The sequence below is a fragment of the Miniopterus schreibersii genome, assembly GCF_964146895.1.
Source record: "Miniopterus schreibersii genome assembly, chromosome: 15".
Lineage (NCBI taxonomy): Eukaryota > Metazoa > Chordata > Mammalia > Chiroptera > Miniopteridae > Miniopterus > Miniopterus schreibersii.
Window position 1 is genome coordinate 6,443,021 of NC_138115.1, and position 24,007 is coordinate 6,467,027.

The following is a 24,007-nucleotide window of genomic DNA, read 5'->3' on the forward strand; positions in this document are numbered from 1 at the left end:
AGGTCAAACAGTTCTCAATGGTTTTGGGTATTGCCCAGGTAGAGATACCTTTCTCTGTCTTACCTTCCTTAGGTGAACAGAATTTTATTTTTAAGATTTTTAAGACTTTTAAGATCCTCAGGCAGAAATATAATGGGCAGTACTTGCCTGGTTTCTTTGGTTGACTTGTCTTCCTGTTTGTAATCCCAAGCAAAGGAGGAGATGTGGCAGAAGAGACCATGGTTATTCTTGCAGCAAGTCCAGATTCCAGACCCTTTGGGGAGCTCGTCACACAGTGTTCTCTGCTAGAACAGGAAAATTTGCCCTCCTGTAACTTAAGGAAATTTGCTGTGCATATGCATTGATAGCCAGGTCTGACCATTTTCTGTACATTTCCTCTGCTCCAGGGCAAGCCTGCTTTTGCCAACAGAGCACTGAAGCTATAAATTAGACAGAAGTGCAGTATTGAGGCTGTCCAAACCCAGGCAGGGTAATTGCTCTGGACAGGTTTACAATAGGGAGGTGTGAAGTGTTTGGTAGAGACCGGAAGTGGGGGTGGGGGGAGACATATTGAACTTGGGCAGCTTCAGGGTGGTGAGCTGACACAGCTAATTGAAAAGTATGGCCCTGGTGGCTTTTAATGGGAAAGGAAGCCGCAGCCTTGCAATGGTTTCCTTTATAGGAAGAGACCAGAGGGAGAGTGGCTTGCTGAGTCCCTCCCGGCATCAGTACTGAAACCCTGCCAGCATGTAGAACCTTGGGCCTGGGTGTGGAGGATCAGATCTCCTGCTTTTTGTTTTTATTTCATGCTCTTTAGCCCCATTCTAGGTGAACTGAGTGGATGGAGCAGGGATTCCAGGGGTGGTGGGGAGCTTGAGAGAAGGCCTACAGATACACTTGCTGATTTAGTAGAGTGGGCAGCAGGCAGATGTCTAAAGAAATGAAGTAGTAACTACACAGTGGTTCTCTGTTAGTCCTTAGGGCAGCCTTAGGCATTTTCTCACCCCTCCATTGACCTTGGAGTCTGAATTTGTGGTGCCAGAGCCTGGGAGTCTGCATGCTCATCAGCTCTAGGGGGACACTGCTAAGTGTGAGACCCACTGCCCCAGGTGCTGGGCTCCCTTAGGTTCAGCTACAAGTCCTTGTGGCTCCAAGCCCCTGTTCCCTGCCTTCCACTGTCCTCTGTGGTCACCTGATACAGGGGCTTTCTGAGTTCAGATGTCACAGGACTGGGTCTTCCTTTGGCACCTGAGCCTTTCTCTCCCTCAGGACCTTTGCCTGTGCTCTTGCCACTGTGCCTCTTCTGCATGACTTCATCCTTCCGGTCTCAGGTTAAACATTTCCTTAGAGGCCTCTTCCCAGAGCACCAAGGCAGCGAGCAGTTGGCTGCTGTCTTCTAGAAGAGCTGTGGGGACACAGCTCTGGTTTCTTGCTCAGCATCTATCTCCCCTTCCTGGCTATAAACTCAGCGAGGGTAGAGATGCCTTATTGCAGTGTGGTCCTGAATGGAGTCCAGCTCCACTCCTGGAACATGGGGTGTTTAATAAGCATTTTGTATTCATTAATGTCCTAACCCAGTGTGAGTGACCACTGGCTTGTCTGCTGTGGTGCATCATCCCAGCACTGTTCCTGTGTCCCTGACACATCTTCCTCCATACCTGTAGCAATAACCACAGGTTCGACGTCCAGATGTCTGCCCTTCTGAAACTATTTTCCCCCCCTTGGGGATTAATTAGATGTCTTTTAAGGACCAGCAGCATGCATTGAAATTAGTTATTTATTAAAAACAAAAACTGAAAAATGGACCCTTCTGCAATTATTTCAAATGCTATGAAAGCAACCTCCAGAAAGGTCTGTCAAAGGAGCGATATGGAAGGTGTGGATATGGTGGAGGTAACAGGATCTTCCTTGAAATGTGCGGTGGTTAATGTGTAACCTCTTTAATGAGGCTCCCGTGGCCATTCCTGTGGCCTTGCAGCTTGCAGGTTCATAAACCATTCTGTGGAGCGTGTTTGTAGTAAGTCCACAGCTTTGCAGATAACTCACACTCCCAAGGTTTAATTTCCTTTGGTTGAAAACAAGCACCGCCACCACCAACTGGTACCCTTCCATCTCACAACAGGTTGGACATACCCAAATAGTGGCTGGAGCAGACTCCCTTAGATTTCCTCTTCCTTAGTTCATGCTTAGCACCCATACAGTTTTAGAGAGAGTGAAGTTAAGTGAGATCAAGAAAGAGAGGTGGAGCCCTGGTTGGCATGGCTCAGCTGGTTGAAGCTTCGTCCTATGCACCAAAAGGTTGGGGGTTTAATTCCAGGTCAGGACACATACCTAGGTTGTGGGTTTGATCCTGGTCTGGGCATGTATGAGTGGCAACTGATCAATGTTTCTCTCTCACATTGATGTCTCTCGCCCTCTCCCTCTCCCTCCTCCCCTCCTCCCTCCCCCTCCCTCCCTCCCTTCCCCTTTCTCTAAAAAAAAGTCAATAAGCATATTCTCAAGTGAGGGTTAAAAGAAAGGAAAGAGAGGTGGAGAGCAGAGGGGTGGGGAGGTATGGGGGGGTGGGGGGTTCAGGCCCTCCTTTTGGGGTGGGGGTGACGAGGAGAGTCCCGTCTTCCTCATCTTCCTCGTGTGGATGAGATGGTCTGTTCTGAGGCCTGGGCAGCTGGCCTCTTGGGTAAGTGCTCTTTCAACTGTACCTATTGCTTCTTCATGCGTTGGTGTCTTTGGGGACTGTCTGTTTGGAGGGGCAGGATTAGAAATGAGAGAACGGGACTGCAGTGAAATCTTGCCAGCAAACTAGGATAAGTTTGCTGTACCAGAATTGCCTAACTGTTCCATGTGAGAGGAAAGTAATTGCTGGAATTTGGATAACATAAAATCCAGAGGCTAGGTGACTCAGGTAGTCGTGTACCTGGCTTCACGAATCACATTTTGAAGTGCTAATCTACCCCCAGTGGCAACAGAAGCCATCAGTTAAATAAACCAGCTGTTAAGTAAGAGCAAGAACAGGAGTGTTTGCACAAACCACCTTTAAATTTTCTGATCCTTGATGAATGTCAGTTGGTTTGTGAATTATTAACTTAAGTGTGCGTGAGGAAATACTGGCCACTTAAGTATCATGTATATTTTTATGTAAGAAAAAATAAAACCAACCACGCCCTTAGCTGCTACCATTTTGGGCTGGGTACTTGCTTGCTTTTACTCAGCAGGCGTATTTAAAGCAGAGGTAGGAATGCTGGCCCCTCGCAGACCACACGTGCACCATCTATCATAGCTCGTCACATGCCATTGCCTTCTGCCAGGGAAGGAAGGGAAGTGATTTGCAGCCTGTTGGCAGATATAAATATGATGATCCTTATCAGGCTGCTGGAGAACCCAAGTGGGGTTTGGTAGGGATACCTGTCTAGTTGGGAAGAAATGTGACTGTGGGATCAGCAAAGTAGATTTAGTAAAGCACAGGAAGCTGGCTTAAGGAGTCTGCTTAATGTCACTTCCCTCAACTTTGCAAGAGGGCTTTGAGGTAGGTTCTTTAATTGGTCACTGGAGAGAGGGTCATCTTTTTTTCCTGCTTCTACTTCCTTGGCATGAAAACCTGAAGTTGGTCTCTCCACTTGGCCACCACAGGTGCTCCCTTGCAAGAAGCCAACACAACCCACTGAGGGGCTGTAGTTCGGCATCAGCACTCAAGGCAGACAGGATTGAGGACTTTGAGTGATGGTGGGAGACTTGGAGGAACCCACTTGGGCCCCTAGTTTCCTTTGACCTCTTTTCAGAGGTCCCAAGGGCCTCCTAAAGTTTATATTAATGGACTAGTTATCTCTCATGACTTACCTGGGCAGGGGAATTGAGTAGCAGCCTTTATTTGGAGGGAGGGAGAGGCTGGGGGAGGAAGATTCCATGAAGGGTAAAGGATGAGGGAGGGAGTTTAGGAGAATTGGAGCTGACAAATGGCTGTTGAATAGCACACATTGGGTATTGGTTGCTGGTTTAACCCTGTGTGAGTCCGTCATACTTAGAAATGCCTGGGCATGGTGACTAGGGGATCAGTTACTTTACTGCAGGGTCTGAGCTGTGTTCATTTCCAGGGCAGACAACCTGGGTGCCAGGGGAAGGGAGAGCAGGCGCCTCTTTCCTGTCCTCGGGTGCAGTGCCATTTGATATTGGCCTGGATCTGCGTTACATGGATCGTTTATTCTCAATCTGCCAGGATTATTGCTGACATAGACTGTGGGCCCCACAGCCAGCCTCCTGTGTGGAAATGGGAGAAAAGAAATTCAAGCTGTAAATGAATCTGTTTGGGGCTTTGTGGCGGCAAATTACGTGAATGAGTGAATTGAAAAAGTGCCTGGTTTATACCGTCACGAATACCTGGGCCTTAGATAAATATTGACACCAGCAGTGTGACAGGCCTACCATTTGTCTCATTCCCTGGGAATAAGAGCTTTTCTGAGGTGCTGTGACCTTATAAACCACCCTGACGAGTTTGTGCAGGTGCCTCGCAGTAGCTCTTTGGGGCTGAGAGTGGGTGGTTTCTCTTTGTGCTGTGCAAGCTCAGACCTAACCGAATCCAGACCTGCTTTGGCTTATCGATCCCGGCTGAGTTTGCTGTGAGCAAATGTAGTTGCCAACACAGTTTAGCAGAGTCATGTTGTGTAACCATGCGGATCAGACCTGGGGTTGAAGCACCTTTCTTTGCTAACAGTATTTCAGACTGGAGTGAGGGGGAGGGGGAGAAAGGAAAGCCAGGTGAGGTCCTTAGCTGGAGGCCAAGCTGGATGTCGTAGCTGAATGCCTTATTGAGCACACGAGGCCCCACCTGAACCATACTTTGATCCCCTATCTCTGGGCTTGGAATTGTCCACCCTCTCATTGATCGAGGAGGGTTTAAGATGCCAATTTTGTTAGTGTGAAGTATGCAGGAGCAAGTCAAGCCATCTCCTCTCCCCAGGGTAGTGTGCTTATCAGAAGGAAGTCCTGATGGAGTTACTTGACTAGGGCAAGCTGAACAGACTTTAACCAACTTGGGTTTGATTACATCATCTTTAAGAAAAGAACGATGGTGGGAGCCGGGGAGGGGGGTATGCGTGTTCATCAGATAACAAGTATTAGGCAAAGAAGGACTACCTCTTTATAGGGAAGCTGCCTTGATGTAGCTGAGCTCATCCGATGTCTGGATTTGGTATGACCATGGGCCTTGATTTCCTGCTGAGTGGCTCTCATCCCTCCCAGCATACAGAGAGGATTTGGAGTATCCAGAAATCCACGTGGTGTTTCTGAGGTTTCTGCAGCCTGTTAACTGGGACGCCAAAAGGAGTCACTTATGCTTGAGTTCTGTAGAGCTTTTATTCAACTTTTGCTGGTGATTTTAAAAACAGACTGACATCCCATAGGTACCTGTATTTGTTATTTGGTTAAGGTATAGTTTAGCAAGTGGAATTTACTGCTAGGATCCACCCTTTAAAATGCATCTTTGAGAGTAAATGACCTGGAACTGCAAACTGTCAAGAGATGGCTGTGTTTGTGAGTGAGTGAGTGAGCGAGCAAGTGTGTGTGTGTGTGTGTGTGAGAGGGAGAGAGAAACACTGAGTGGTTGCCTTCTGCACATTCCACTGCTGGGGATTGAACCCGAAACCTGCGTGTGTGCCCTGTCTGGGAATCAAACGCGAAACCTTTCGGTGCACAGGATGACACTCAACCTACTGAGCCACATGGCTGGGCAGAGTGATCTTCAGTTTTAAGTGTTAAGGTATTTGGGAAAGAAAGCGAGGGTAAACCTAGGAGATAATATTTAATATTTGAAACCTAGAGGATGGCATTGAAAACCAAGAAGAGAAGATAGTAATGAGAATGTCTTATAGTATTTGAAGGAATCTTGCGCTTAATACATTTGTAATGCAGAGTATCGTGGCAAATCCAAGGACACCTGGATTATTGTGCCATCTTCATAGATTTTGGATGCCTGGGCTTTGCATAGGCACAAGGATGTTAGAGAGTAGTGAGTAGTGGGTGTGACTTCAGCTGGAAAAATGAAAGATGCATGTAAGTTCCCTGGAAGCTGGCAAGGGACTCCAGCACCCCCCTAGGACCCCTGGCTTCCCAGAAAGGATTTTCCTTATGAGCCTCTTTAGCCTGGGTAGGTAGTTACACCCACTTGGTCAATTGTCCCTTAAAAATTTTGTGTGGGTGGGGGAAGAAAGAGATGCTGATAACAGTAAGGTAAGTTGTTGTTTGTACAGATGTAATTGCTTTAAAAAAAAAAAAAAACACTTTCATTTCCTTCTTCCTCCCCTTTAAGGGACAACTTACTCTATATTGCTCTTTTGTAACCCAAAAGTGTTTTTGCCTAAAACTGTCCTCCAAATACGTGCATTTAACAACAAACCATGATGACTAAACGTTGAATTAACAGTTTGTTTTTTTAAATCTTTTGGCGTACGTTTCTATAACATCAGGTTTGGGAACTATTATTTTCACTAATTTGGATTATGTTAGAGTCTGGATTGTCAAAAATGAGGGTTAAAAAAAGCCACAGAATGCCTTGATTCTCTCCTGCTTCTGGGGCGCATCTAGACAGGAGTGTTTAGAGTGGCGTGTAGTGACTCCAGTGGAGGGAGGGGGTTTTGCTTGATTTTAATATTTGATTGTGTGTCTTTTGTGCTCAGGAGGAGTAGTATATGTTATTGGAAGTTTCATTTCTGAAGAATCCAGTGTCACTGGTATAGTTTCTTTATCCTTTTATCCCAGTGAAATCCTTGGTTTTACCTTCTACCAGAAAGACAGGCTTGGGATTTGGCCAGGAGTACTTTTTATGGAGCTGTGTTAAATAACTATTTTCTTCTCTGATCGCGAGGTTCTTCTTAGGACCTTTATGTGGGGGCACAAAGAGTGTGCAATCACAGTGTGAAGTAGAGAATCATTTCCGTGTGCTGGGAAAGGACATTGATCACAGCATTACTGTTGGTTGGCAACTGTGCCAGTTTCTACACAGATTCTGTTGGGTGACACATTCGGTCAAAGAGGTGTTCGTAAGATGTTGCTAGTTTGCAGCTTTCATGTGTAAACCCAAAGTTAGTAGATTTTAAAGCTGCCTCACACTTTTAATAAATACCCTTTATTTTACAGTGGTGGTTTTATAGGAAGCTCATCTCCATGTGGACATTTGTAGGGGCAGAGGGGTGCAGGTGGAGGCGTTAGGAAAGGAAAACATTATTCTTTGAGCAGAGGGGCACTGTTGGGCTTTACAAGGCACTTGGTGAATGGAGGATTCCAAATTTATCCACTAGATTAACGTGTCCCTCACTTCCTGTCCCTTTAGCCCAGTTTTACCTACTTCAGAAGCCAGAGTCGCTGTTTCCTGCTTCAGTAGAGCAAGGTTTCAGTTACAAGGCTCCTCCTTCCTTCGTACTGTCACAGAAGAAACTGTGGCCTCTGACTGTGTCCCCACAGGTGAGCACAGGTTCTTGCAGCACTTCCTGACCCCTTGAGGGCAGGATTGATAAGCCCCCTGCTCCCACTTAGGCACCTTGTGCCTCAGGATGCTAGGGCCACACTGGGAAAGAGATTGATTGACAGGGAGGGCGCACCTAGCTCCCAGGCCCTGACTACCCTGTGTGTCGCAGTGGCCAGGCTTTCAGGTCAGGGGGAAGCCATGTGCTGGGTGGTGTCTGATGGTGCTGAAAGGGTCCTGTTATGGAGGTGATGAGTTTGGAAAGGCCTGTAGAGTGTGAGGACTCTGAAGGGGCAGATCTGTGATGCCTTTTCAGAGATGATAGAGAATAGGTGACCAGACTGCTGACCCTGTTCCTCCCCTCCCCCTGCTCATTCCCAAGTCTCCAGCAAAGCCACTTCTCTGATAGTCAAACCAGATGGTGGCTGTAGGCACGTCTTCCCTGCTGGGGGTCGTGGTGGGTTCCCTTTGTGGCAGGCGGTGGGCAGGTCAGCCTGTGGCCAGCAGCTATTGCCCTGCAGACTCCCTTTGTTTGTGGAGAACCCACCAACTGCAGAGCTGGTGCGGCTCCGGGGCTTCCTAATTAAATTAATTTATCTTTAGGGGTTAATGATGCAGGTACCATATTTAACAAGAGACTGTTACGGGAGATTTTGGGGCACCCCACAGGACCACACCACAACCAAGAGAGGGAGAGCTTGAATAACAAAATTACATCACACCCAGTTACTTTGTCTTCTTTAGCCAAAATCTTAGTTTGGTAGGAAAAACAGATCCTGGAATCTCCTGTGTTAAGGGATATTACAGAAAGCAAATGCTAATTGCTTTCAGTGGTGGTGGGCCTCTGGCCTATTATAGCCAAAACTTTAAGTAGTTGAGTGAGGAGATACTCAGCTTCTGTGGAAATCAGCCTTCATGGCCCTGAGTATTAACGTTTAAGAGGGACCTGGCACTGAGACTTGTTAAGGTTTGTATAACCCTTGACATAATTGACTGGTAGGCTGTGGATCTGGCATGCAACTTGGCTGCTCTTCTTGACTTTGCCACGACACTGCTCTTGTCTTGTGTCGTGTCCCTCTCCTTTCCAGGGGGTCCTGACTTTGTGGCTTTTATTTTTTTTGGCATTATACCCCCTACACCCTATTTAACATTTCTGGTGCTCTTCTTCAGAAACCGTGTTCTCCCACTCTTCTTCCAGGTTTTAGCTAAGGTTTTGTGTTTTTCTGATAAAGCTGTCTTATCACAACTGATTTTCCCTGCTCTGAATGCCATCTGGACTCAGTGGTATCCATACCAGGAATGACACTCAGATGCTCACAGGGGCCAGGCAGGTGTTGCCACTGAGTAAAGAGGGCTGGGTGGGACAGGACGGCGGGGAGGTTTGTGGCCCACTGGAGTACTCGCTAAATAAAGGGTCGCTGCTGTCAGGAGTGCTGGCCCAGGGATTATTTTCAAGAGAAATGAAACTTTTATTTTTTTGGTGAAAACCTTAGGTTTCTCCAAACTGTTCAGTGAGTCACAAACAAACAAATTTCCCTGAAGCCCAGAGGCACTAATATGCAGCCATTGGCCCACCATTCAGAGGCTTGCAGAGTCTTATCTGACCAGCAGGTTGCAAACTCCTTAAGGCCAGGTCTTATCCTAATTTGTATCAGAACTTATCACAACACAGTGTACATTGTAGAAAAACACTCAATTACTATTCTTTGAGTTTGACATCTGTTGCATGCTAAGGGACAAAATTTAGACCAGTATTCAAATGAACCATGGGATGGGGTAAGGTGTGTGAACTTAAGGTAGAGTGGCACATATGAGGTGACTCCTCAGATATGTCTTAGGCATCAGAATTCTGAGGCCCCACTGATTTCTGTAGCTGATTTTAAGGAGTGAAAGTAGGTGGTGACTCTGGGGTCCTTCTATGGCTGGTATGTATTATCTCTTTTGAGTCACTTGCACACCTCATTTGCATAGAGAATTAAGTAACATTTTCAAAAATTGAAGTGACTGTGATTTATTACTGAGTTTCTTGAGTATAACTGACCAAAACCTTACAGAATGAGCTATATGTACCAAGTTAATATCGGAGTGATTTTTGCCTCTAATCATTTGCAGGAAGTGTTTCTTTCTAGTCTCAGTTTAGGGCGGATGTTGCTTGCTCAGCTTACTGAAGAGAGATGGCAGCACATTTCACACCTTCTCTTCGTGGGGATTCTGGGGTGAAGGGGCCAGAGCGGTGATTCCAGTTTGAGATGCAATTTGATTCTGAATGTAAACCGTTAATGTGTATTATCAGGCTTTTTAGTTGTGGTGCTTGGTTAATGAGGGGAAACATTGCAATAGAAAAAAAAGATGACATCTGATATTCTAGATTTTAAAAGAAATCTCATATTCTCATAAAACCTTACAATATGAGTCTGGGGAACATAATGTGATTTTGTTGGGACTTGATGTGTACTGCACATGATTCCTCAGAAGGAGAAAAATGCAGCAGAAATAGCCTTCAGAGCAAGGGATTGGATAACTTTTACAGTTGCCTGTTCTCCTCACTTGCACCCTTGACATTTGAAAGGACTGCCCTCTTTTTCTCATTGGTCCTACGCAGGTACCCTCTTTTAAAATGGGTGGTAAACAGTGCACTTCTTGAGGGTAAGAAGAGATGTCCATCTGGAGTCCACAATTTCCCAAGAAACAGAAACAAGGAGTTCCTGGCTAGTCCTGGGTGCCCAGTAGTGCTTGGTAGTTGGGTCGTTGGATTGCATCTGAAAGCTTAAAATATGCAAAGTGTTCAGGAGTCCAGACAAGGCTGAGTAATGGGAAATAGCCTAGCCTGGAAACCAAAATGAATAGGAAAACCTCCTTCCTCGGGGAATGCTCGCCACAAAATTAGGACCAGTTCCTCCGCTGTGAATTATGAGTCCTATTAATGGTGAGATACAGCCAGGCCTGTGCCGCTCTTCCCAGCAAGAGGTTTGTGTGCATTGCCGGTGGGTGATTTGGGAGCAATGCCGCTTTTGAGGAGGAGTGCTAATTATGTTGTCCAGTGATGTGGGGCTACTTCCTCACTGCACTTACTCAAAAGCAAACGGAACTTTTTATCCCTCAGCTTCCAAGGAGTCAGTGAATTATTGTTTGCCAGCCAAGTTTCTAAGACGTGGGTCTGGTTGTAATCCAGGAAGGTGCTGGTCAGATTATGTAAATACTGATTAAACCTATAGAATAACACTCAGAGGGCATTTTTTAAAGAGTGTCTTCCGGGTGAATTGCATTTTTCAAGACCTTTCCCTCTGCTGGTATGGTTAAGAATTTTGTGTGCCTAAAAGACACAGGCTAATATCCGTGTCCTCTACCACCCCTGTTTTTAACAAAGGTCTTGAATTATTGGGAAATTCAAATTTATTATTAAAATCCAAGTTTCTCATCTAGGTGCCATTTCACTTTGAATATTTGTTGATTTCATGATTTAGAAATATTTGTGATCGCTCCATGACTTAGATACAGCACAGTTTAAGGGACATGTCAGTGATAATGGAAGTGTGCTTTGTCTGCATTGTGCACATGGTGTGGAACACTTGCACTGTGGCTTATGCGACTGAGGAACTGAATTCTAATTATTTTAAATAGAAATGCTGGTAGCCGAGTGGCTAGTCGCTACTGAATTGGACAGCACAGGTTTACATAATGGTGGGGATTTCCCGCTACTTAAAGCCTCTTCTAGTTCATTGTGTTGGGGTATGGGGATTGTTAGGAAAAATGCTCAGAGGGAGATTTTCATGCACTGTTAAACAGTTTGCTTTTCAGACACAGCTAAAACGTGGATAAAACCTGAGCTGTTCTCGCCAGAGGTACCTCGTGTGTGTTGTGCTGCAAAGGGTGGGCCGACGGTCATCTTTCAGCAGATTAGTTGAAAGAATATCTATGGCTGGGCTCAATTCAAAGATTTGCGCACCCTTTATGCAAGAACAGGGACTGTTTGTGTTATGACAGTGGCTGACAAAATGTTTAATGAAAGCTGCAATTGGCAGTAACCAAATTCCCTGAGGTTCCTTTCTGCTCCTCTTTGCTACTGAAAGGTGCAGAAATGCTTTTGACAGCATCTGTCCTGCTGACAGATGACTTGTTTTGACAGGAGAATCTGAAACCTTCAACTTAAGACACATTCAGATGTCCAGCTGGGTAAGGGGTGCTCGTGTTTGTAGAAATAAGTGAGGTGCTTTAGATTCGTGTGCACGGCAGCTGCCACCTGAAAGGAAGTCCTTATTCATTTTTACTGATTAACTCTTTGCCTGTTCTTGAATATGAAGATGAGAGTTCACATCCCTCTCTGTACAGTTCTTGGTCTGAATAAATGTAGTTTGTTAATCATTGAAAAATGAGTGTCAGTATGCATAGCAGTCAAAGGCTTAAGAAAACTTTATTTAAAAATTGCTCAGGGCCCGGCCAGGCGTGGCTTAGCGGTTGAGCATCGCGCTAGACTCTAGGAGATCGTGGTTCAATTCCCAGTCAGGGCACATGCCAGGGTTGTGGGCTCGAGCTCCAGTTGGGGGCGTGCAGGAGGCAACCGATCAGTGACTCTCATCATTGATGTTTCTATCTCTCTCCCTCTCCCTTCCTCTCTTTGAAATTAATAGATATATTTAAAATAAAATAAAATTTGTCCTGGAAAAAGTAAGCCAGTGTTGATAGCAGCATTATTCACAGTACCCAAAAGATGGAGACAACCGAGATGCCCATCAACTATTGAATGGATATACAAAATGTGTGTGTGTGCATACGAAGTGTGCACGCGCACACACACACACACACACGAGTATTATTTAGCCCTGAAAAGGAAGGAAATTCTGACACCTGCTATAACATGGATAAACCTTGAGGATATCCTGCTAAGTGAAATAAGCCAGAAACAAAAGGACAAATACTGTATGGTTTCACTCATAAGAAATACCTAGAGTCGTCCCATTTCATAGAGACAGAAAGTAGAATGGAGGTTGCCAGCCTGGGGTGGGGTAGGGGTGGATGGGGAGTTAGTGTTTAAGAGGCACTAAGTTTCAGGGAGAAGATGAGAAGGTTCTAGGGATGGATGATGCTGATGGCTGCACAGCCATGTGCGTTGAACTGTACACTTCAAAATCATTAAGATGGTAAATTTTATGCTGTCTGTATTTTACCACAATAAAAAAGCATGCTGGCAGTTTGTCTCCCTGAAATGAGCAAGAAAGAAAATGTCTCTGAGGATTTTATTTCAGATTATATTCATTGGAGAATACAGTGACTATTTTCCCCATTTCCTGGTATAGCAGTTGATGACCAACAGCTTGTCCCAGGTTGCAGGAATAATCACTTCTCAGACGTAAAAGCTCTGGCTCAGATGTAGAAGCTATTCCAGGGGACCTGAGCCTCCGCCTCTGTCTTCTCTCTAATTGCTGTAGGCGCTCCCAGAGGAGAATTAACTTTTAGAGCACCCATTTGCTGGTACATGGCTTTTGTAGTTCATTGAAAGTGGAAATGGCATCACATCCAGGCTGACCCAGTGAGAGCTTTAAATTTCCACTTACAATATATTCATCTTCGTCGCTACTTACTGAGATCTCAGTGTTAGGTCCTAATACTGTTTGGTTTCTTGATAAGACTGTCTTATGGAAGACCCTTTTTCAAGTAGCCTTAGTGATTTCATTCCAAATAGTATAAAATGAGGCTGCCAGTTAATTGCCTAAGACCCAGTCCTGTGACCCCAGCTCTACCCCTGGCTACATATATAAGCCAGAAACAAGTCACTCATTTTGAACCTAGTAGCCTACGTGAGAGGTTGAAATCTGGTGATCCTCAAGCCAGATGGGGTCTGCAGGTATGTTTTGTTTGGCCCATCTAGGGTTACTTTTTTTTTTTAAGAATGGAAAAGATTTCATGTAAGAATTCAGAGTTTGAGCTTCTCTTAACAGTGGAGGAGACTGGTCTGCACTGGCCTTGTTTCTGGAGATGGGAGCAGATGCCCCTTTGGGCAGGCGGGCAGGCACTGCTTTGCCGCCTCAATCCACATCTGCAGGGTGACCATTCACATTCTTTGCTTGCCTTCCAGGCTCTTGCCTTTGTGGTTCCTGAGTCTTTCTCTGATGTCCCCCCCAGCTCAACACCTCCCATTATCTATGCTGATGTAAACGTTACAGTCATTGTAAACTCACAGTATCTCTTTTAGAAACAGAAACAATATTTTAACCCCCCCCCCCCCCTTTATGATAATGTGCTGAAAACAGAAGACAATTTTAGTCTGGTCCTTTTTATGATGTGGGCGAATTCTCTCCGTTTGTGGATTTTCTTTTCTAACCTCTTGATTTCTGGGTACTCCCAAGTGCAGACAAACTCACACTTGACCTCAATATGTGGTTTTAAAAATTACCACCTTCAACTTTTTATAGTAACATAATATCTGGACAAATTGCTTTTCATTCAGGCTATGCCCCGAACATATATGTGCCATTCATCGCAAGTGTCGTTCGCCTTTTATTTAGATGAATGTCTTGAGTTGACAGTGAAATGACTATCAGTTCTAGGTTAGTATTGATTGGACTGTCTCTGGAGTAAGTTTAAAAGATAGTTGCCACTAATGTGACACTGTGTCCCTTAGGAGCTAGACTTTAAACTCATGATTAGTAGCACTGTTAATTGGTAGTAATGTCAGTAGCATTAATAGCTGGGATGAAAAATGTTAACCTTGTTGGCTTCTGCAGGACTGGGCATATTATAGTGGCCAGGAGCACGGTTGGACCACATCTCTGTGGTTTCTAGTCCTGTGGGTTAATTAACCTACTCTGGGCTGAGGGCGTGATCTGAGAAGCTCGCCTGACCACACATTTCCCGACTTGTTGCATGCCTGCCTCTGAGGGTACAGCTGGGGGGTGCAGGGAATGATACTGAATGATACTGAATGATTGTGCCAGATGCCATCATCTTGAGAAGGCTGCTCACATGTTTGGCCTTCACTACCTTTGTTTAACACCAACCATGAATTTCCTGTGACTGTGGCTCCCCTCTGCTATGTGATTGTTCACTCCCAGTATTTATTCACTGAGAACAGGAGTGCCATGCTGATAGTGCAGCTTTATAATTCCCATCTTCCAGCATTCACTTTCCCAATAATCCCTTCAGCTTTGACTAGACATGTGAGCGATTTTTACTCTTAAGTTCTTATGCAGATTTCTCAACCTCTGAATATTACTATTGACACTTAGGGCTGGATAATTGTTTGCTGTTAAACGCTGTTCTGCTCATTGTAGGATGTTGCAGCATCCTCGGCTTCCACCCATCAGATGCCAGTAGCCAACCCCCTTCCCTGCAGTTCTGACAACTAAAAATGTCTCCAGACATTGTTAAATGTCATCCCTGATTGAGAACCACTGCTTTTTAGATAGTTAAGGGCCAGTTCCCCACCCGTACTGCTTGATGCTTTAGAAAAATGATAATTAAAAAGTGCCCCTTAGAATAGCCTTGGCCTTGATAGGGTACAGAGCATGGGGACCAGCACATTCTAATGTAGACAGAGGACTGGCTTACCTTAGACTTACTTTCAAGTTGTTAAGTGAGAATAGTATTGATTGAAATTCATTTGAGTTTAGCCTGGCTCGGGTGACTTGAGGTTTTCACAGGGACTTGTTTATGGGGATGCACGTGGCAGGAGCACATCTGTAAATCCCGGTGTCAATACAGTTACTCAAAATAATGCATGAGATAGGGGCAGTCATTATTTTGTTTGGGGGTGGAGTAGAAAATTCCTGAAATTTGGGGTGTGTTGAAATGTTGATTCAGCTGTTTTTTTCTTTCTGTTCCTCTCCGTTTACCAGAAACCTGAGTTACAACAAACTTTCTGAGATTGACCCTGCGGGTTTTGAGGACTTGCCGAATCTACAGGAAGTGTGAGTGTTTTTCCCCAAACCTCTCGGGGGTTGGAGGGATGGAGAGCTCCTCGGGAAAACCCTCTCCTACTGCAGCAGCAGCAGCCCCTGGATCAGCAGCGAGCTTTTTAGAGGGAGCGTTCGTGTTAATGTTGTTGTGACAGATGTGCTGTTCCCTCAGCTCTCCCTCACTGCAGCCCACCTCCTTCCGAGGCCATCAGTGGTGGTGCTACAGTCCTGTAGGTGTGGACTTACTGGAAATCACAGAACATGGTGGGTGTAGGGGAGTCCCTTCCTTGTGCGAAACTCTGTGGACCAGCTGGGTTAACACACCGGGCTAGTACTTCTCCATAGTTCCCAGGAAACAAAGGTACGGAAGAGTGGACAGTAGTAGCTTACCTTTTCTCTCCTATCTCCGAACAGCTGAGCATTGCTGACTTTGGAGCCCAGGCTGGCTGCCTCTTGCAGTGTCCTTTACGTCAGGCCTTAATCTTTTCTTCTTTTTAATGTAAAGAATTCTGCTTTAAAATGGATATAAGGATTATCAGGAATTTTAGTTCTACAGGGCCTCTAGAACACTTTCACATAGATCACGCATACGGCTGCAGAAAATTTGGAAACTATAGAAATGTGTAAAGACTAATTAACTAAAATCACCAGTATTATTACCCAGATGTAACCATTGTGAACACTTAGTGAAAAACACACCTCGACACACATAATTTTGGAATCAGATTGTAGATACAGCACCCATAGCAGCACCTGCAAAACCTTCAGTAAATACTACCTCATCTGATCCTCACACTAACACTGTGATTGATACAAATGATTTCTTTACAATAATTTCTCCCGCTTTACAGAAGAGGAAACAGAACTGGGAGAAGTGAAATATACTTGTGTGGTGTTACATGGTTAGTAGACCTGAGAGTTGAATCCATTTGATTCCAAATCTTATGCATTTAACCCTGAAGCTGTACTACCTTAAACTCCTATATCCCTCATTTTAACCCACAACACTCAATTGAAGCTTTTTAGACACAGAAAATGCCGTGTTTATCAACTTGTGTCCCTCTTTCTACACCAGTCTTCTCTCTCCAGGTGCAGAGTATTTCCTCATACTCCTCCAGACCCACCCTGTCCTCCAAGTTCAGCCTCTCTTCTCCCCTCCAGCCTGGCTTGCCTCCCTCCCTGAGTTCCTGTTGCATTTCTGGGCAGGATGACGCCCGACCCCTCCTGTGCTCCTTCTGTTTGGGGTGTGCCTTCTCTCCTGCCTCTGCTATTGCACTCATGAAGGTTGGCTATGGCTAGTCATTGTGCTAAGCACTGTACTCCTTACTGTCACTCATACTTTTTATAGACAGTTGAGGGAACCGAGGTGTGGAGGTTTGGCCAGAACTGCATAACTAGTGCTTGGTGAACCTGGGCCTGCACCCTAGTCTCACTCCTGCCCTGTGTCCTCTGTGGTAGACCTGGACCTGAACCCAGTCCCACTCCTGCCCTGTGTCCTCTGTGGCAGCACTACCTTCCCGAGCATGAGAGGCATAAAGGCAGGGGTTGCATTGCATGGATACAATACTGTGTAGTGGGAGAAGCACACTTCGTGGTAGCAGACAGACCTGGGTTGAGGTCTGGTTCTGTCCCTTATTGGACACTGCACCTCAGTGCCTCCTTTCCCCCTTGTGCAGCTTGGACATGATGACATATTATTGTCATTTTCGTTGATTGGACATGACATCCAGGGCTTGCACGTGGGAAAGGACGCACTGAAGGTTATTTCTCTTCTACCTTCTAATCGCATAGCCACGCAAGCGGGGGTGCATTATTTAAAAAACAAATCCTTCAGGGCCTGGAGGTTGAACTTTTTACCACTGTGATTGCCTCCAGTTCTTGGTGTCACAATGTGGTGTGGGTGACAAATTCCCGGGTGCCCAGAGCCATGGAACGTCCCACTGATAGGAATGATACCTGGTGGAGGCAGAAAGAGGCTGGGTCAGGGTGCGGAGTGGAGAAGGGTACTGAAGGGAGAAACCACAGTCGACACACAGCTGCATCTAAATGAAGTGGGCTCAGGGTTCCCAGGAGCTGTCAGCTCTAAACCCTGCAGAGCTGTGCAAATCTGGAAGCCTCAGCGAGGGGAACCACGGGCTGGCAAGCAGCAGGCATGGTGTTTTAGTGGTGGTTTTATTTTGGAGGCCGGGACCACAGGACACCGCGCGCCCCTTGGAGGCCCCTGGAGGACATGAGGACATTTGTGCAGCTGCTCCTGGGCCCCACGGGCTTCACTGCCCACAGCTCTGAGAAAAGCCCACCAGGAGGGCCTGCAGCCAGGGTCCCGGATAGCCAGGCTCTGCTATTAATAAGAGGGGCTATTTATACAGTCCTCTTTAAAAACTGCGCTGGGATCACATTACTGTTGCCTGGTCTGAGAATGCTGAGTGTGGGTGCTGCCATGTGCTGTCCAGGGCCATCGACCTAAAATGTTCCTGTAGGCGGCAGGGCAGCCTGAGCCGGCCCTGCGCTGGGTATTTGTGGCTCACCCTGTGTCTCAGGCACATGCTCCCCAGTGTGGGTGCGGTGTGCTGAAGGAGGGCTGGAGTAACGAGGGGAGTCGTTCTGAGGCACCACCTCTTTGGCTGTGAATTGCCACCACCTGTTAAGCATTTACTCTGTATCTGGCTATATCCTAAGCTGTTAGGTTTAATTATTTTATCTGGATCCTGCCAAAACCTTGTGTTATTTACAGTTTTTGGAAGAAGAAACTAAGGCACAGTAAGGTTAAGTGACATGCTGAAGGCCATTCAGGTGGCAAGGGGTAGGATTGGGGTTTAATGCTGATTAAAAAATCCGAGCTGTAAAATCCCCTCCTAGTAATTCCTGCTGCTCTGTAACAGTGGCTTGGTTTCTGTTTTTAAGGCAGGGTGATCATGTAGTACCGTCCTCAGAGGGCTGGCGGGCACTCGGCTCAGAGCCTGGCACACAGAGGAGACGTTCGCCCTGATTAGTATTGCTTCTGATTGAAGCTTCACTATACTAAAACGTGTCTGGCCATCTGGTACATAAACTCTGTGTCATAAAATCTTGCCAGTTATTATTTAGTATGCACTGTTCTCAGGTACCTAAAAGCACTAATAATAACAGTTATTAAGTAGCCTTCATCCCAAAACCTGTGCTCCTACTTATTATTGACGACTTTTAAGAAACAAAATTAACCGAAGTCCCAGTTCCCTGCCCAACTTTGACTGTTATTAATTGCAGCTCTCTCTGTGTTTGGAAACAACTGAAGTGTCTGTGAATAGCAGAACGGCTAAGTAAATTATGGGCCATTCATACTGTTTGTGCCAGCAGAGGAGTACTCTGCAGCACGTGAAAAGAGTGGTGGAGATCTTAAGACATATTATGAAGGGAGAAGCTGGGACAGACTGTCTCTGTAAGACACAAGCATCTGTGTGGAAGGAAAGCATGTACATTTCTAGCAACTGGCAGTGGGCACTTCCTGCTGGAGGCTGACCAGAGGGCCGAAGTGCCAGGAAGCTTTATTTTTCACCCATGTTCCTGATATTCTCTTTTGAAGGGGTTTGAAAGTCTTACTGTGTGCTTATATCAGCTCTTCAGTAAATAAATAAATAATAAGGTAAACAACAACAAGAAAAACCCCAAAGCTCTATAACCCCAAATTACTCCTGGGGTTGCTTTTTGTTTTTTGTTGAAGCCTAATTTGGGTAATAATAAAGTACTCTAAAATGGGTTTTTCTCCCCACACATTTTGCTTCTTACAAAATGTAAAAACTTCTTTAACCAAGCCAAGTAAATGGAAGTTTCAGAGAGAGCTGAGGACCCTGAAGGCTGGGGCTGGGAAAGGCCCACGTCCAGGTCTGCCCTGGGGTCATTGTGGTCCACTCTTTCAGCTCGGGGCGGGCACGATGCTGATTCATGGTCTGCTGCATCTGGGCATTGCTTGGACTGGGATCATCAGTTACAGAACCAGCCATTGTAGAGGATTGTTGGGGCCTTGGATGGAAGCAGATTTAGGGGTATGTGGAGGGTAGAAGATCGCACAGTTCTAGAATTCATAAGATTTCATTAAATAGTCTTAAATCCCTACAGTCTCCTTCCTCTCGGAGACTGTGCAGACCTCCCCAGGGCCTTTTCCCTGCAGGCTCGGCTGGGCTATTTTTGACCAGTCTCTATTTCAGTCTGGCAAGCGGGTTGTGTCGCAGAGCCAGTTTGGCCTCCACTGCCTTCTGAAGATTGTATTCTTATTTCAGCAGGGAACAGGGCGGACAAAGAAAGCCATGCTGTGGAGCTAACAGATGTACATTTAGCTCGTGGTTCTTTTTCATAGACATGATTGGGGAGGAAGCTGGCCATGCAGCCCTGGGTTCCACTTGCCCTCTCTGGAAATCAAGCAGCCCTTTGCAGGTTAGAGCCTGTGATTTCTGCCTCCACCTGTTGACTCCGAGCTGCTACTCCAGACCAGATGCCCTGTTGGTCTTTAGCATGGTTCAGCCACGCTGTACACTCTGCTTCTAGCAGCTTTCTCAATACTCGAAATATTATGGTGTCCCTTTTCCTTGTTCATTTTTTTCTGTGAACTTGGGCGGAGCAGCTTGGCATATATGCAGGAGGCTGGCCTGAGACCAGGCTCATTCAGCAGAAGTTCCCTTGCAGAGAAGTCCATACTGTTTGTTTCTGGTTTACAGTCAAGCCAGATCCTAAGCAGGCTGAAACACAACTGCCATGTCACTGAGGGGATTAGCTTTCCATTGCTGGCCTTTTCACTTGTTGGTCTCCTCTGACTTGCACTTGGGTCCAGCTCCTATCTGTGACCCTGGGGTGGTTGTGACTTGAACTGAAATTTGAGATAGAGAACTTACCTGTAAGGCAGAGAATAGTAGTAGTACCTGGTACCTAATTCAGGGTTGTGGTGATGAAGTTACAGAATGCATGTCCAGTGGTTGCTTTAGTTATAAAGAAATATAGAGAGAGATGGTTAGGAATCTAGACTTTGGGGTTAGACTCCCAGGGTCACTGGCGCTTACTGCTCATGCCCATCCTCACATTATTTAATATCTCATGTTTCACTGTCCTCGGAGCAATGGAAATGTTCACAGTATCTACTCTCTAGGGGTGAATAGGAGTTAATACATTGAAGCTCTCAGAGCTGTGTCTGGCACATAATAAGCTCTCAGTAAGTTGGCTGCTGCTTATTAAATTACTGTTACTGTTACCACCATCATCTGTGTTTTGGAGTAAATCTCTAAGAAATGAAGAGTTCTTAGGCAGGCTAGCTCTGATCAGATCTGAGGGTCTCATAGTAATAGGAACATTGGTGGTACCATAAAATTTATCAGTAGATTCAGACTGATGGAGAGTGTTCAGTATCCCCTTGCTAAGGTATGAATGGATCACTGCAGGGGTTGGGGAGAGAGAAGATGAAGCAGAAACACTGATTTAGGGGGAGTCAGATAAGAGACTGTTAAGTAATTAATTATCTCCTTCAGCACACAAACCAGGGCCCTTTAAGTGCATAAAGGATTTGCCACATGATACAGATCTGCTTTCTCTCTGCCAGATCCTTCAGTCATGAAGCTATTGAAACAGACATTCTGTGTCCCATGGCCCAGTAATTGCCAGGCTTCCTCTCTAACTGGTATTGGCACTGAAGAAAGCAAGTGGGATCACTCAAGGCCTTTTCTTTTTTCTTCTATTCATTTCTATAGAAGATGGGAGACAGATTATTCTGTTCAAGCAAATGCTAGCTGTATACTTGAATACAGCTGTCCTTTTATTTTTATTTTTATTTTTTTAAAATATAGATTGATTTCAGAGAGAGGAAGAGAGAGGGAGAGAGAGAGAAACATCAATGATGAGAGAGTTATTGATAGGCTGCCTCCTGCACGCCCCCAACTGGGGACGGAGCCGGCAACCCAGGCATGTGCCCTGACCGGGAATCGAACGGCGATCTCCTGGATCCTAGGTTGATGCTCAACCGCTGAGCCATGTCTGCCTGGCTACAGTTGTCATTTTAGTGGCCTTGTCTTCAAAACAGGACAAGATGGTCTATGTAGGACGTACTCAAAGAAAATGAGACTAAGCCCAGCTTTATCCCCCTGGATTCTGCGTCTCAGATACAGTTCTCTTCAGCCTGTCACTGCAGGAAGCCTGACCAGGGGGCTTGGCTTTCTTAAAGATTCTTGGGCTCACTTCACAAGTCTGATTTTGGATTCTCTTCCCAGATTTGGAAACACATGTCCATGTAAGGAGGCCGGATTGCAGAGCCTCCGGGGGCAGCCTGGGTGAGCCGTGTTTTGGTTTGCGGGCTTCCCCTTCCATTGAAAGATGTGAACTCTGAAACTCCAGATTGAGAGTGTTCCAGCATGAAGGGAGCCTGGAGAGAGCAGCACTGTGGAGAACTTTCAAAATGGCCACGTGCACAAATGTGTCTATATGTATGTATGCCTGGAAAATGTGTTTGGAGGCTTCATCAGAGTTCAGAGAAGCTGTGATCTTAACTAGACGAGAGCGTCCAAGTCCAGCTCCCTCATCATTGCACGGACGGGGCATCAGAATAGTGCCCCACGTGTCCAAGCCCCCGGGAGCTTCGCAGGCATGAGCCTCCAGCCCTGGGTCCCAGTGCGTGGCCCTCTGGCGAGGGCAGGTTAGCAGTTCACAGACCACTGTGTCACGGATCTGTGAGAACATCCTCCCCAAATCCTTTCCTGACTGTTCCTGTCCGCAAAGAGCACTCTCCCTGGTGATCTTGGGCACCTCTGTTGTGCACTGCGCATCTTGCCTGCTGTCACTGCTCCTTGTCTGTTAGTCTTGATTTCTCAGTTAGGTTGGAAGCTCCTGGAAGACAAGAGACACCCCCTGAGTGTTACTTCTGAACCGTGGATGTGATAGTTTTTGTGACCTCACGTGACTTCTCTCCCTTTAAGAACTCGCTTTTAAATTTTTCATTTTTTAGCAGCATTACCATGGCCAGCACTGACTTTCTGATTTCCCATGTTAGTATATGGTTTGAAACTACTAAGTTAAACATTATAAATGATTATTTTTGTGTGTGTTGTTACAGGTATCTCAATAACAATGAGTTGACAGCCATACCGTCCCTAGGTGCTGCTTCATCGCACATCGTCTCTCTCTTTCTGTAAGTGGTGCGCTTGGGGGCTCTGGGCTGGGTGGTGAGGCCGTGGCGTTACCTTGCTGACATTGGGTGGGAAACTGTTCCTATATTTGCTGGTAGAACAGCCTTTCTTCTTGTAGCCTAATGGTCATGACAAATGCCTTGCTTGCTGTTTTGAGGTCTGTAAGAATTAAAACCTGGAAGTTTTGCCTCATCTCTAATTTGGGGAAAATTTGGTCTTTTAATGCTCAGAGATACATAGCATTAGATTTCTTGGTCTTAGGGGTTAAGCTGTTACTCTTTGGGTGAGTAAAGTGGAATTAAAGGAAGCTGTGTGAATTATAAACTGTAAGTTCGTCTTTGTGCCCGGGAACTTGGTAACATGATTCAGCTCACTTTCATGGCTTCAAAAAAGAAAATACGCCAGACCGCTGAAATCAACATAAAGGTAAGGAATTAGTTGTCATGGTCGGGTATGGGACAACAGACAGCCTGCCGATCATCATAGACAACACACTGGAAATGCAAAAGGTGCAAAGGGACATGAATGAGAGAGAGGAAGGAGGCCGTACGGGTGTCATGTTGGAGCAGCTGAGAACCTCTGCTCAAGGGGTGCCCCCTTCAGCAGTCAGGAGGTGCTTGCTTGTTTTGAACACCCCCAGAAATCTTTCCAAGATAAACCAGTTGTGATCCAACAACTTCCTTGACCAAATCATATGGGCAGGTTCTTCAGCAGAGCACCTTGCTCTGTGTGATGAATTTCCTATTTACACTCCAGCCCTGCATATTTGTATTTGATTTTGCTGGCGGCATAATGCGTTTGCTCACCTGTATATATCTTTTCTTGACACTGAGACTCAGCAGACTGAGCAGAGGGACTTGGCAGGAAGGCACCATCCATAAGACTGCTGGTGTAGTGTGCAGATCTCCGGTTTTTGCTGGCAGCAGGCCCTGTGCTCAGGAGGTGCTCCATCCTTGCGAAACACCGTCTTGGGCTTAACTCTTTCTGGACACTGCGGGGTTGTGGAACGGGGCTTAGAATTTTGACCCAGCTCTGTGTCCTAGACAGACAACTTCATCTCTTTGAACCTCATTTACAGAATGCGTTCTTGATCTGTTTTACACACAGGGAACGTGAGGCTGAGGTTTGAGGGGAGTGAAATGTCTAAGAAACTCTTGGCATTGTGCACAACACAGGAGGTGTTTGACAGGTGGTGGCTGCTGCTTCTGGCTAGTGGCTAGTTGTCACATAGCCCCTTGTGTCTGGGCATGATCTCACCTTTAGGGTCACAGGATGTGTAAGCCAGTCCTTGTTCCTGTGAAGTGCTGGAATGAAGGCTGTGGCCCATTGTCCCTGGCAGAGGTCTAACTTTCTTTCTGTACCCATTTAGCCTATGTGCCCAGCATCTGGAAGGTATTTAATTGCTAGCTAAATTAAATGAGTTTCTCCTACCTGTGGCTAATTAGGGACATGATAATCTTTCATATGTTCACAGAGCAGAGCAATGAGAGATGCTGCTTAAAATATGGTTCCTCATCCTGGGCGGTGTGGCTTAGTTGGTTGGGCAT

At 45.9% G+C, this 24,007-nt stretch overlaps 1 protein-coding gene across 1 annotated transcript in view; it reads left to right on the plus strand.

Annotated features, from left to right (window-relative positions):
• Positions 1–24,007, plus strand: part of LRIG1 (leucine rich repeats and immunoglobulin like domains 1) — a 106,784-nt gene that overhangs the window by 20,054 nt on the left and 62,723 nt on the right. Inside the window, exons 2-3 of the mRNA XM_081159999.1 lie at positions 15,262–15,333; positions 22,388–22,462. Coding sequence (XP_081016125.1) covers positions 15,262–15,333; positions 22,388–22,462 — 147 coding nt within the window. The remainder of the gene's footprint in view (positions 1–15,261; positions 15,334–22,387; positions 22,463–24,007) is intronic.